The 14,243-nt window shown below is 34.7% G+C and overlaps 1 protein-coding gene across 1 annotated transcript; it reads left to right on the top strand.

Moving 5' to 3' along the window:
* Nucleotides 1-681: 681 nt before the first annotated feature.
* LOC122103888 (olfactory receptor 2L13-like) lies at nt 682-13,790 on the top strand. The gene is made up of 4 exons (XM_042674576.1): nt 682-1,620; nt 11,074-11,157; nt 12,275-12,357; nt 13,544-13,790. Exons 1-4 carry the CDS (start codon nt 682-684, stop codon nt 13,788-13,790), a joined length of 1,353 nt encoding a protein of 450 aa, XP_042530510.1.
* The last annotated feature ends 453 nt before the right edge of the window (nt 13,791-14,243 follow it).

Here is a 14,243-nt window from a genome sequence, read left to right as displayed (position 1 = left end):
GTTTTGCACGATGAATTTCCTTGCATCAAGAAAAGAAAAATGTATTGGAAATGGTTTCCAACCAATTTGAGCTCTATTAGGCACAGAAAATGTAAAGAAAGTTAAACAAAAGAGCATACTCAAGTTTTGAAAAATAGGCAAGTAGTTATAGGGCACACGATATCTCTAATATTCATTGATTTTGTGTGACATTCAGACATTCAAGAATGATCAAAATTGCTTTAAAATAATGGAGATGGAGAGTATAGCTTATCTTTTGGAATAGTAAAAATGGGGATTGTGGACCAGAAAATAAAGGTGGGGAAGGAGTAAGTTAAGAGGACAGTGAGAATTCATTGCATGTTTGATGTGTTACGTTGTAACATTTTGAAATGTGAGAATCTTTGGTGGTCTGAGGAAACAAGATTTGCCATTAGTTCTGAGTAAGGGGGTTGGTCAGGAGGATGGGATAGGGTTCTTAGCTTCCTGAACCTCACATGCTTCACCAGTACAGGAAGCTGGAAAAAGAAAGCGAAGTTTTAATGTGAAATCAATTCAAACCAAAGCAACATGTAGACAGAGAAATATTCTTTCTACTAAATATTTTAACAGGTCTCTTCCTTTGATTCCTCTGCTCAGTTTATGCATATTTGTGGTGACTGTTTTCATCTTTCTTTCAGGGAATATAAGAAAAACATTTCAATGGAGAAATGGAATCACACTTCAAGTGACTTCATTCTGTTGGGGTTGTTGCCTCCAAACCAAATAGGGCTCCTTCTCTTGTTCCTCATCATCCTTCTGTTCTCTTTTACTTTGTTTGGTAACTCAGGAATGATTTACCTCATATGTATGGATCCCCGGCTCCACACCCCCATGTACTTTCTCCTCAGCCAACTTTCTCTCATGGACTTAATGTCTATCACAACCATTGTCCCCAAGATGGCATTCAACTTCCTCTCTGGCCAAAAGAGCATCTCCTTCCTTGGATGTGGGGTGCAAAGCTTCCTCTTTGTGACTATGGCAAGTGCTGAAGGCTTACTACTATCCTCGATGGCCTATGATCGCCTGGTGGCCATCTGCCACCCCCTCCACTATCCCATCCGCATGAGTAAAAGGATGTGTGGGAAGATGATCATGGGATCATGGATACTGGGCTCTCTCCACTCCTTGGCACACACAGCATATGCCCTTCATCTTCCTTACTGCAGATCTAGGGCCATCAACCATTTCCTCTGTGACATTCCAGCAATGGTACCTCTGGCCTGTGTTGATACTTGGGTGTATGAGTACATGATTTTTGTGAGTACTTGCCTGTTCCTCCTCTTTCCTTTCCTTGGTATCACTGCTTCCTATGGACATGTGCTTTATACAGTCTTTCATATGCGCTCACAAGAGGGAAGGAAAAAGGCCTACACCACATGTTCGACACATTTAACTGTGGTAACATTTTACTATGCCCCTTTTTTCTTCACTTATTTTCAACCTTCTCATCTTCGCTCTGCTACTGGGGATAAGATTCTGGCTGTGTTCTACACCATTCTCACCCCTATGCTCAACCCCATCATCTACAGCCTGAGGAATAAAGAAGTACTGAGGGCTATCTCAAGAGTTTTTGGCATGTATAGTAATCAAAACAGCTTGGTATTGGCATAAGAACAGACCTCAGGACCAATGGAATAGAATTGAAAACCCAGAAATGAACCTACAGACCTATAGCCATCTAATCTTCGATAAGGGAGCTAAAACAATAGAATGGAAGACAGACAGCCTCTTCAGTAAATGGTGCTGGCAAAACTGGTTAACTACATGTAGAAAACTTAAGCTAGATCCTTATATATCACCCTGCACCAGAATCAACTCCAAATGGATCAAAGACCTTGAACTCAAAGCAGACACTCTGAAAACATTACAGGATGGAATAGGAGAAACCCTGGGTCTCCTTGGCTCAGGCCGAAATTTTCTGAATAGAGACCCGGAAACACAACAAATCAAAGAAAGGTTGGACAAATGGGATTGTATAAGGTTGCAGAGCTTCTGCAGGGCAAATGACATAGCTAGCAAGATCAATAGAAAGCCCACGGACTGGGAGAAGATCTTTACTAGCCATACAATGGACAAGGGTCTCATATCTAAAATATACTTGGAACTCAAAAAATTAAGCCACCCAACAACAAATCCTCAAAGAAGCAACTGCCCAATAAGTAAGTGGGCGAAAGACTTAAAGAGAAGCTTCTCTGAAGAAGAAAGAAGGATGGCCAATAGACACATGAAGAAATGTTCAACATCCCTAGCCATAAAAGAAATGCAAATCAAAACAACATTGAGATATCACCTCACTCCAGTTAGAACAGCAAAAATCAAGAACTCTAACAACAGATGCTGGAGGGGATGTGGACAGAAAGGAACCTTACTTCATTGTTGGTGGGAACGTAAACTTGTTCAACCACTTTGGAAAGCAGTATGGAGGTTCCTCAAAAGACTTCACATAGAACTCCCCTATGACCCAGCAATCCCACTTTTGGGCATTTACCCTAATGTTTACAAAAAAGACCACACTAAAGCTACCAGCACAACTATGTTTATTGCAGCATTATTTACCATAGCTAAGATATGGAACCAACCCAGATGCCCCTCAGTAGATGAATGGATCAAGAAAATGTATATATACACAATGGAATTCTATGCCTCCATCAGAAAGAATGACATTGCCCCATTTGTTAGGAAATGGAAAGGCTTGGAAAAAATTATATTAAGTGAAGTAAGCCAGGCCCAAAGAAACATAGATCCCATGGTTTCCCTTATTTGCAATATCTAGTATAGGTATGAGTCAAGCGGAAAAAGTCAGAGAATGTGATGTTAGGAAAACGAACCCTCAAATATGTATTTTAATGTTTTTGTTTCTTTCATGCATGTGTTTCTACCGCATTTATAAGATTATTTTTTGGTTGCTTTGTATGTCCCTCCCCCACAGTGTAACCCCTGCTTTCACTATATTTGATGTCAGTATAACATGTGGAGGAGGTGGGGACAAACAAGTCGTTTAAGGATTCAGGTGGACCTGTTGCAACAATGAGAAGTACAAAATGTCATGTCAAAACCAGCTTTACAATGTCGGAGGGGGGGGAGAGGGGGTATGATTGGGTGGGGAGGAGGGGGGAGGCTGGGAAGGGAGGTGAAGGGTAAACAAAGGAGTAGGCTGCAATGCATGGTAAGAAATGTATGCATTATCCTGCCCATGTAATTGTAACCCCTCTGTACAGTATGTTCTCAAATAAAATAAAATAAAATTTAAAAAAAAAAAAGAGTTTTTGGCATGTTCACTTCTATCGGAAAATAATAGTTCAATCTCTCATACTTGTTTTCTTCTTTTCTTTTTATTTGGAAAGACTCAGGATTTGCAGTCTTTGCCTTACACTGACTATAATAAAACAACACAGTGGAGTTATAACTACAGTCATGCTTGTCACTCTCTAACTTTATTGTTTGGCTTCCTGTGTAGCAATGTACCTGAGCCATGAGATGACTATTATAGACATTCTACTGTTATTGTCTCTTGAATCTCAGGCAAGCTCTACCATATCAGAGTTCCATGCATTCACAGTGTGTTAAAGGACCTTTCTGCTGGGGCTAATCTGAATTTATGAACCACTTTTATCAGCCTCTCATGTAACTTGGGATCAAAATTGCACACCACTATGCTAAACTGGCTTGAGAAGTGGTCTTAGAAAATTTCTTTCCACTTAAGTAGGTAGGATGAGCCACAGGCCCATACATGTGAGCCACCTGTACTATTACTGTTTCTCTATTACCCATGGTGTTTTGACAAAAGCATTTTATAACAGTGGTAGTGGAAATGTACTGGGGGGCACATATGTATCTTTAAATTTTTCTACTAACATATTTTTAATATTTTATTGTTATTGTAAATGAGGGGTACTGGGATGTTAGTGTTACACATAATGTATACATTTCCTATTGAGCAGTGTCAGCTCTTCTATAGCTTTCTGCCGTTTTCTCCCTCCACCCTTCCCTTCCTCCACAAGTTGTATACTTCATTTTCCACATAGTGTCTAGTGAATATCACTGTCACATTTGTTCATCCTTTGTTCCACCATTTGTATGCTCCCTGTGACTCTCACAAAACTGATAAACTTATATATGAGACAAAGGTGAAGAAATTAAAAATAGTGACAAATCAGAAAAAAAGCAACATAACAACAAAAATACAACAACTTCATTTCTTAGAGTTCATTTTGTTACAATCATTTTATATGATCATGTGCACTTAGCTATTGAGCCATTGTTGTCCTCTCCTAAAAATATCCTCTTTTGTTCTCACTTTACAAGTGTTTAGAGTTCCATATGTTTTATCATGGCTGAGTGCAAATTTTTGACTCCCACCATGCAGCTTGTTTACAAGCACATTCTATTTACAAATGAGCGAACCCATGCAACGTATGTTTCTTTGCATCTAGCTTTTCTTAATAAAATTTTTTCCAAGTCTTTCCATTTCTTTACATATGGTGCAATATCATTCTTTCTGTTCAAACACTTTGGAAAGCAGTATGGAAGTTCCTGAAAAGACCCAACATAGAGCTTCCCTATGACCCAGCAATTCCACTCCTGGGTATTTATCCAATAGACCACAACAATGTGACACTAGTTATTAGCACATCCATGTTCATTGTAGCATTGTTTACCATAGCCCAGATATGGGATCAACCCAGATGCCCTTCAGCATATGAACAGATTAAGAAAATGTGGTATATATACACAATGGAATTCTAGTAACATATATCAAATTAAAATGCTTTGTGAAATGGCATGTATTTAACATTCTGTACATAATAATGATACACATTTATTCAATTCAAATCATTATAACTAATTACTATAACATGAATTATACTTACATATTGCTTATATGTCATTATGAATACTATATTAGATATATTTGTGTACACCAAAATCTTCATTAGAAAATCACTTCAAAAAATGGCACTGACAAACACTGTATCTACATATTGAAAGCTAAAATTAGAAGTTCCAAGTCAAAAAAATTAAAAATGGTCAAATATTCTAATGGAGAACTTCGAAATTTGAAATTTATAGAAAAATATAGAAAAGTAACTTACAGTAAGACATATGGGTGCAAAATTAGAACTCAGTTTTAAAATTTTGAATTCTGGGTTAATTAATTCAAGAAAATAATCTCTTAAAGGATTGAATAGAAGCTAATAACCCTACCATATAATTGGCCTTAAAATCAAGGGTAAAGAACATATACTTTACAGTGTATTGAAATTCTGAGTTTTGTATGTTGTACCATGTAAAGTATTAAATTTCTTTTTAAATATTTTCAGTTTTGGTGTTTCTTTAGGGTCATGGGTATATTCCAAGTCAAAGATTCATCTATATTAAAAATTGAAAAAATATTTTTATAAAATATAGTAAACATATGTATGACTATAAGTCTCCAATAATATAGGTATATGTAAATAATTATGTATACATAGCTTAGAAGAAAAGAAACAAATATATATCAAGCTACATGCATGAAAATCATACTTTTCTACAGTCATAATAGAAAATACCCATCAAATTTAGAATGAACATGAATTCATTGATATAAAAGAGAATAGAAAGAAAAATTAAACTGAAAAAATAGTAATACTGTTACACAACACAAATACGTATACAAGAATAGCTATTTTTAAAAAAAGAAGTTAAGGAAATACATGCAATAAATGTGAGGAAAATTAATTTGATCTTCATGACTTCAAATTATATTCATGTGTGATTATTTATTATCATTGTAAGAGTCTGAGGCATTGTATTTTAGTGCACCCAAAAATTCTTGTTTACAATCAACTAGAGTTCTTTTGTAGAAGGTGAAGTAGATTTTTTTAAGTGTCCTTATGATTTTAGGTACAATAAATTGAAATGGTCATGAACCTTTAAAGGCATAAATGCATTGTGACAAAATCATACAATGAAATACTCTAGGTTAACAAAAATAATAGATGATGTAAATATATCTTGAGAAAATAAAACCTACAAGAATAAAGACACTGTTGAAAAAGTTTCAACATTAACCAGTGGTGTAGAAGTATGGTTTTCGATGTGTAAATTTGAAACAAGAAAATATGCTAAGATACACGGTTGTGATTACAAGTAGCCAAAAGGAGAATTTTTATTTCAAAGTGATCTTGAAAAACACTTCAGAAAATAGTGACATTATTCTGTATCTCATACTAGCATATATTATGTATCTTATGAGTTTTTCTGCCTGGACTTGCTTTGAATAGCAATTCTCCTGTCCTTAGTTTCCAAGTTAATTAGGGTTAGCCATTAATACTGCATGGTGAGCCACAAGCACACAGAACTTACTTACTGTTTCTTTGTGGCCTTTTGTGTTGGTTAGGATACCTAAGAGCAGTAATGTCTGAAGGAATGTACCTTGAGCCACATATGTAACTTAAAATGTTCTAGGAATAAAATTTAGGGTAAAGTTAAATACTATATGAAATAATATGCACTATATTTGTGTGTTATTATTTATTTCTGATGATTATCCAATATAAAATTAAACAAACCATTAATTGTATTAAAATATATAATGATAAATTCTCTAAGAATATAGACTTTTATGTAAAGATATTACTGAGGATATGACAATATTTAAAATAATGCAAAAATTCTGTTTATCAATAATACATTAAATTCTTATTACATTCCTATATTGGTATTCATTATATCATAAAAAATGTAGATGCATGTTTTCAGAGAAATTACAAGTTGGAGTAGACATATTTCAAATTTGTAAGATAAATGTCTGTACAGATGGAAAACTAAAACTATTAAAATGTCATATATTATATACTTTATGTACTTTATATGCTTTTTATACAATTTACATTTACACACTTGATATATTTTATTTATTTATATAATACTATATAAATTTTGTATTATATATTATACACTAGTATATTTTAAATGAATATGTCTTATACTTTATGTATATCTTATAGTATATATAGTGTTTATATTTAATTTTATGTTAATTACATAATCATATACATATGTTATATATGTATCACATCAACAAGTTCAACATGGATAGATGGCAAGTACAATCAAGTTAAGTAACATCAAATACTGGTTGGTTTGAGAATAAAGAGAAATACACTGTGGGATTATACATTACTATAACCCTTACATAAAGTAGAACATATCCTCAAAACTTTAAAAGCTGTATAGTAGGTTGGACGTTTCTTATACAAGGCATACTCCCAAAGGAAATGAAATCAAAATGTTGAAGAGAAAACTATTTTCCCATGTTCATTGAAGGTGGACAGTAGCAAATATAGGAAACAAGCCTCTATGTCTATCATCAGAACAATGCAGAAAGAAGACATGGGACAAATGTGCATTAGAGTGCTTCCTTGCAATGAATTCATGGCCACTTATTTTCCTATAAATCTTCCTTCTGGCCAGAAAACATACAAAATATGATTCCGTTGATAAAGTAATTTCCATCTATAATTGTGAAATCATGAAGAGTCTTTTTTTTCATGAAGAGTCTTGAAGGCAGTAATTAATGGAAATTATATAAGCTTTAAAATATAAAAGTAATAGATGCTCATCTACTAAAACAAAACAAAAAAACCAAACAGGTATCCTATCTATATGAGAAATTCTGCACTTTCAGTCTGTTTCTAGGTGCCTAACTGATTTCCTGAGTGTGTGATATTTCATTAGATACTTACTTTGGGATTAGAAATATAGATATATTGGACACTAACCACATTACTTGTGGTAAAAATTTTGATCAAAGGCCTGAAATGGTGATCCAAGTGGTAAAGTGTTAGACAAGAGTGAAAAAGCCAGGTAAGAGCTTGAGGCCCACAGTTCAAGCTCCAGTACCAACATACTACTATTACTGCTACTACCATTTACGATGAGCTAATATTCTGAGCAGACTTTTCTTGTAAGTAGACACAGCATTTCCCTTGTCATTTTGAAAAAAATGTTCAACATCATTATTTCTGTAGGAAATGCACATGAAAATGACCTTGAGATATCATCTCATCCCTCTTAGAATAGCTACCATCACAGAGACACAAAAATATACTTTGTGATCCTCTCCTAAGTATAAAATGTTCTTTGGTCTCAGTATGTGGATGCCTAGAGTTGTGTAAAAGTTAACATATCCAACTGTATTTTTTCTTTGACCATCCAGTGTTTTTATTTGTAGGTTTATAGGCACCTTCTAGTTACAAAAAAGGAGGGAAACCATGCAACCTGTGTTTCTTTGGGTCTGGATTACTTCACTTAATCTATTTCCATTTCCTTACTAATGGTACAATACCATTCTGATAGAAGTGTAGATTTCCATATGTGTGTGTGTGTGTGTGTGTGTGTGTGTGTGTGTGTGTGTGTGTGTATAACTATGGTCAACAATGTAGCCATTAACACAATTGTTCTGGTAGCTTTAGTGTGCCCTTGTTTGTGGTTTATTGGACAAAATGCCCATGAGTAGAATTGCTGGTTCATAAGGAAGTTATATGTTTAGACTTCCTTTTTTGTCAAGGTGATGTACAGAGGGTTTATAGTTACATGAGTATGGTAATAAGTACATTTCTTGTCAAACTTCTTATCCCTTCCCACATTTTTCTCCTAATTTCCCTCTCCCCCTAGACTTCACCCCAAAGTTGTACCCATCATTTCTAACATATTTTCATGTGTATATCATTGTTGCATTGGTTACCACTTGTCCTCTTTCTCACCTTTTTGTTGTTCACCTTCTCTTCCCTAATTCAAATAAAGGTATATACAGTATCAGGATACCAAAATCAAATATAGCAATACCTCGGAATATACAGTAGGGGGAAGAACATACAAAAAATGACAAAAATCACATAGTACATTAAAAACAACAACAACAAAGAAAAACCTCTGGTGGCCATGTCTTGGAGTTCATTTTGCTTGTATCATCTTATATAGTCATATGTACATAGTCTTTTGAGAAAACTCCACACAACTTTCCAGCATGGTTGATCAAGTTTACATTCCCAACCAACAATGTATTAGCATTCCCTTTGCCCAGATCTTCATCAGCATCTGTTATGGTTAGTTTTCTTGATCATGGCTATTCTAACTCAGGTGAGGAAGAATCACAATGTTGTTTTGATGTTCATTTCTTTTATGGCAAGAGAGGTGTTGAACATTTCTTAATGTGTCTATCAGCCATACTTATTTCCTCTTCAGAGAAGTCTCTCTTTAAGTCTTTTTATTAATTAAATAGTTGTTTCTTTGATCGTTTATTTGTGGTAGTTAATTTTTTGAGTTCTCAGTATATTTTAGAATGAGGTTCTTGTGTAGTTGTTCATAGCTAGTAAAAATCTGTTTTCTATACCTTTTGTCTTACATATAAGTTTATCTGTTTTAGCACATGTAAAGGGAGGGGTCCAGTAATGGTGGGACGAAGGGTGAAGAAACGCAGCAGTGATACTCACTGTACACTACACTGAAAATGAACTGTATGACTTATGTGGGGGTGGTTAGGATGGAAAAATTGGAAGAAAGTGAGGGAAGGGGTGACACTCTTCAAAAAGTAGTGTACTCATTCCCTGAGTTATTTAAATGTAGCCCCTTTTGCATCCTTTTTACAATAACAATAAAAATTAGCAAGTGCTTCTTATGCAGTATTAATAGAAATGCAAACTAAAACAGGAATCATGATAAAACAGTACTGATGTCCCACACAAAATTAAAAATGGGCCTATTAAATGGTTTGTATAACTTACTACTAGGAATATATCTGAAATGAAAATTTTATAGCAACGAGATCCATGTACCTCTACTTATATTTATGACTTTTTTCACAATAGCTAACACTTGGAATGAAAGAAGGTATCTACTTCCATATAAATTAATAAAGAGACAATGATAAATATTCATGCCAATATAGTACCTTGCCTTAAAATTTTAACTATACATTTTACAGCAACAATGATGGAATTTAAGTTAATTGTGTTAAATGAAATAACTAGAGAGTTAAAGACAGTAATTGCATGTTTATACTGTTACAAAAATTAAAAATTTTTCTAATAACTGACAAAAGTTTTAGCTATATACTGAGGACAGAATAAATGTAGATATGGAGCACCAGAACACAAATAGGAAGAAATCCCTCCTGTTATCTATGGCAAAGTATTGACTACTAGGATGTGATACACTTAAAAATAAAGAAACAAGCATACATGGTGCCAACCAATACATTTGTGGAATGTTTGAGGAAATAAAAATGATTATGTACCTATTTCATTATTTCACAAGTTAATACATAAATGGGCATATTATCATGCTACATGTGTAAGTATGATATGGTAGGAATGGTAATAATATTGATAATAGTAATGATAAAATCCATATACTCTTGTTCAGATGAAGTTCACACTTATGAACTCATACACACATTATCCAAGCCATTATCAACACAGATTGAAAGGCTCCAAACCAGCATCTAGATGGCCACAGAGAGAAAATGGCATCTGCTGAGAAGAGGAAATATCTAGACACAGCATTGGTCATCTTCACAAAATTATCCCACATAGTTGTGAACAGTGGAAATGAATTTGGGCATATTCACAAATGTGCCATTTGTGGTATAGGTGAATAAAGAGAGGAAGAATGGCAGGTGAAGTAATGATAGTCAATGTGTATGTGTGAGTATAGAACGGAGTACATTGCAGACAAGGGTAAGATTGAAGGGATGGGGGAACCGATGAAAGGGATGCCCGGGCAGGAAAGTCGTGACACTCTTATCTTCAATAAAAACTACTAGAAAACCGGAAGTGGTGCTGTGGCTCAAGCGGTAGAGCGCTAGCCTTGAGCTGAAGAGCACAGGGACAGCGCCCAAGCCCAGAGCAGAGTTCAAGCCCCTCGACCGACCAAAAAAAAAAAAATGGAGACACCTTATTTACTTATCGTAAAGACTCAGTTGACCTTACTAGCCACCCAGTAGCTGCTCTTCAAAGAGCAGCTACGGTATCTGACTTGACTTTGTCCTATCTTTTGCCATTTCAGTTTCCTAACTGCTATACTCTCATGAACAATGCTGGTTATATTGAGTTTCCCTATATTACAAGTCTTCCCACTGAAAATTTTCATGTAAGTGTCATGAATAACATTCTGCCAAACAAGGAGTGATTGTAATCACCCACAAAGAGCAATCGGCAACAATTAAAGTATCTATGTATCTACACATATTTTTGTTTTCTTTTCTTTTCTAATTGTGATTTTTGATTGTCAAGGTGATGTACTGCAGGGTTACAGTTACATTAATAACTTGTCAAACTTCTTACCCCTTCCCTTATTTTTCTCCTCCTTACCACCTGCGCCTAAGTTATACAGATCATTTCCAACATATTATCTTAGGTATATTGCTGTTGCATTGCTTCCCCCTTTGTCATTTTTCTCACCATGTTTTATTTCAATTACTTTTTTATTATCCCATCCCTAATTTTAGAGAAATGGTACTCTTTGGTCAAGTTTTGTACTTCATTAAATTCCAATAATACTAATCATTAATATTCATTGAAAATATCAATAAATAATATTCTCTCACCTATAGTATAAAAGATATCCGTTTATGATTTAACATAAAGTATCTGTGCTGAATAGGACAGGAGATCCTAATGCTTACTCATTCTTGAAACTATGTATACACTATATGATAATTGGCCAAACATCACCCCACTTAGTTCTGAGAATGTCCAGCAAATCATTCCAAAGGTAAAGATTTGACATAAATGATAAATGGAATTTGGCCCTACTACAGTATCTAATGGTTAATGTGGCAAGCTAGATACCTCCCTCCGAACCTGAATTCTCTTTTTACCACAACATGGTTGACTTATCTTAACATGCAAATAGATTATCTACTAAATTAATCTTTAAAAAAATAAATTTCTTGCTCCTCTATAATTACAGATACTCATTTTGTCATTATGCAACTTAATTCTGTCAAGATAATCAATAATTATCTCTGCAAACTCAATACACTGTAGAGAGAAAATAGTTTCAGATATGACTCTGCTTGCTTTTCAAACACTTAAAGTTTTCTTGTATCTTTTTAACACTTAGGTGACTTTAAAAAATATGAGGATTACAGTAATCATGGTATAACATGGCATATCGAATCACATAGACATTTGTTTCATCTACTCCGGGGTACCAGGGAAGTTCAGTGAAGATGATTGGCTTGGCTAATTTGTTCTAAATGCAGAACTTGATCTGTAGATCAGCAAAATCAAATGAGAGGAAAGAAAACTTAGTCTCTACTGACTTGGACATGGGAGATCAATTACGGTAAGCTGAAAATTCCAAAAGCTTTATAAGTATATGCTTATAAAACAGAGGAAACTGTCTTCTGTCTTTCATAGAAGCTTGTATTTGTACACAGGAATGGTAAGGAAGATATTTTATCTACTCCATTCATTTGCAAGCAATTCAAGAAGGTTGGTGAAATGATGATTTTTGTTTTTCTGTTTTCAACATAAAGATAAAGACTAGTAGTGGGAACAATGAGCAATTTATATCACAACCCATTCTTTTGAATCTCTAGGAATTTTGGTAAGTAAGAAATTTCTAACATTAGAGTTCAGTTTTTGTTGTTGTTGTTGAAATTTGTGTTGATAAATGACATGAGATTTTTTTCCCCCCTATCAGATGATGTGATCACAGTCCATGCTGGACCTTGAAAAGAATTCTATGGATCATTGTCTGGGAATTGTGCCCTTATAAAGCAACTACCTCAAAGTACAAACTGGCTAACTTTGAACCAGGTGAGACCAAATGAAATTACAGAGCTAAGCTGGTCTACCCATTTGAAGGTTACACAAGTTCCCATCCTTGATGAATAAAGGAATTGAAATTCCATAACAAACTAGAAAATAAGTGTAAATAAGTTGGTTGGGAACCCACTAGAATTCCACCATAGTTTGTTGTTGAAGGCTGTGAACTTCACTGAAATACTAAATATCATTATATCTAATACTTGTCAATAATTAAGTTATCGATTAACAATGTCAACCAAAATGTTTTGAAGACCTGCTAAATGCTGATTGCAGAAAGAGTGAAAGGTCAGTTCTGTGTTTCCAGATGCCCCTAGGCATTGTACAGATTTTACAACATGTGACTCAGGTAAATAATGTGCTAAAGGCTTTGTAAAACTCATATATAATGCTCATTTAAAATTTTGATTAGCTTCTTAATTTTGTAAAAATCTTCCACTTTCTATACAAGATCTTGCCAATTAATGCCTTTTGTTAAAAACATTGTCAGCAAATTTTACCAGTAAATCTCATCAGAAATTCATCAGAAGAACTAACGTTAGTAAGCTTCATCTGGTGTATTAACTCAGACCTATCCCCAATAAAGAAAGCAATGGTCATGGATAGACATTGACTTTCAGCTCTGATCGTAGTGTTTCAGACTTGTCAGTTTTCTTTTCTAGGTGTACAGAAACCTAAAGTTTTCTAATATCCTCTATTAGTTCTTATAACTTGAGAAACTTCTACTTAGGAATGAAAATAGGTGTCAGTGGCCATCATCCAAACACCTTTATAGTTCTCTGGATTCTAGTCCAAGTGGAAATTAATCTAAATGAAGACCGGCTCTTCCTTCAACAAGATTCAGCAATGGAAGATGAAGAAACAGAAGACCCTTTGTGTGAAAAAGATTTGCTATTGGAAACGTACCACTTTCAAGACTACTGCGATCTTCTTCCTGATGATACTTGAATGAAATAAAGGATGTAAAGACAGACAGGACATCTTTTTTCAGTTGTGAAATATTCTCAGACATATAATGATACATACAGAGAACTTCTATTCTTTTCAATTTCACTAGAGAAAGAACAGTGGGCCAATTTCAAAGAACATAGCGCTTTATGGGGTAGAAAATTGAGTCCCAGTTATTCCCCTATTCTGGATAAGTAACCAACTGTCTTGGTCTGCCTCAGCCAAAGAAGCTATCAAGGATGTACAACCGATGTATAATCCAAGTATATCCTCATCTGGACTAAGTTCCTCCTCACTGGCATGCACCTTGTGCTTCAACACATAAACCTTAATCAAAAGCAACCTCAGATCAGGTCTTCCTGATGTCTTCTTTCACTAAACACCAAACTCTAGTCTGCTTTTCTTTCTACTCAAATGTACCTATACCCTGTCACTCATACACTCTTGTCATGG

This window comes from Dipodomys spectabilis, unplaced genomic scaffold (genome assembly GCF_019054845.1).
Source record: "Dipodomys spectabilis isolate Male_0828 unplaced genomic scaffold, ASM1905484v1 ptg000019l, whole genome shotgun sequence".
In the NCBI taxonomy this organism is placed as follows: Eukaryota; Metazoa; Chordata; class Mammalia; order Rodentia; family Heteromyidae; genus Dipodomys; species Dipodomys spectabilis.
This window is presented reverse-complemented; position numbering and strand designations above follow the sequence as displayed.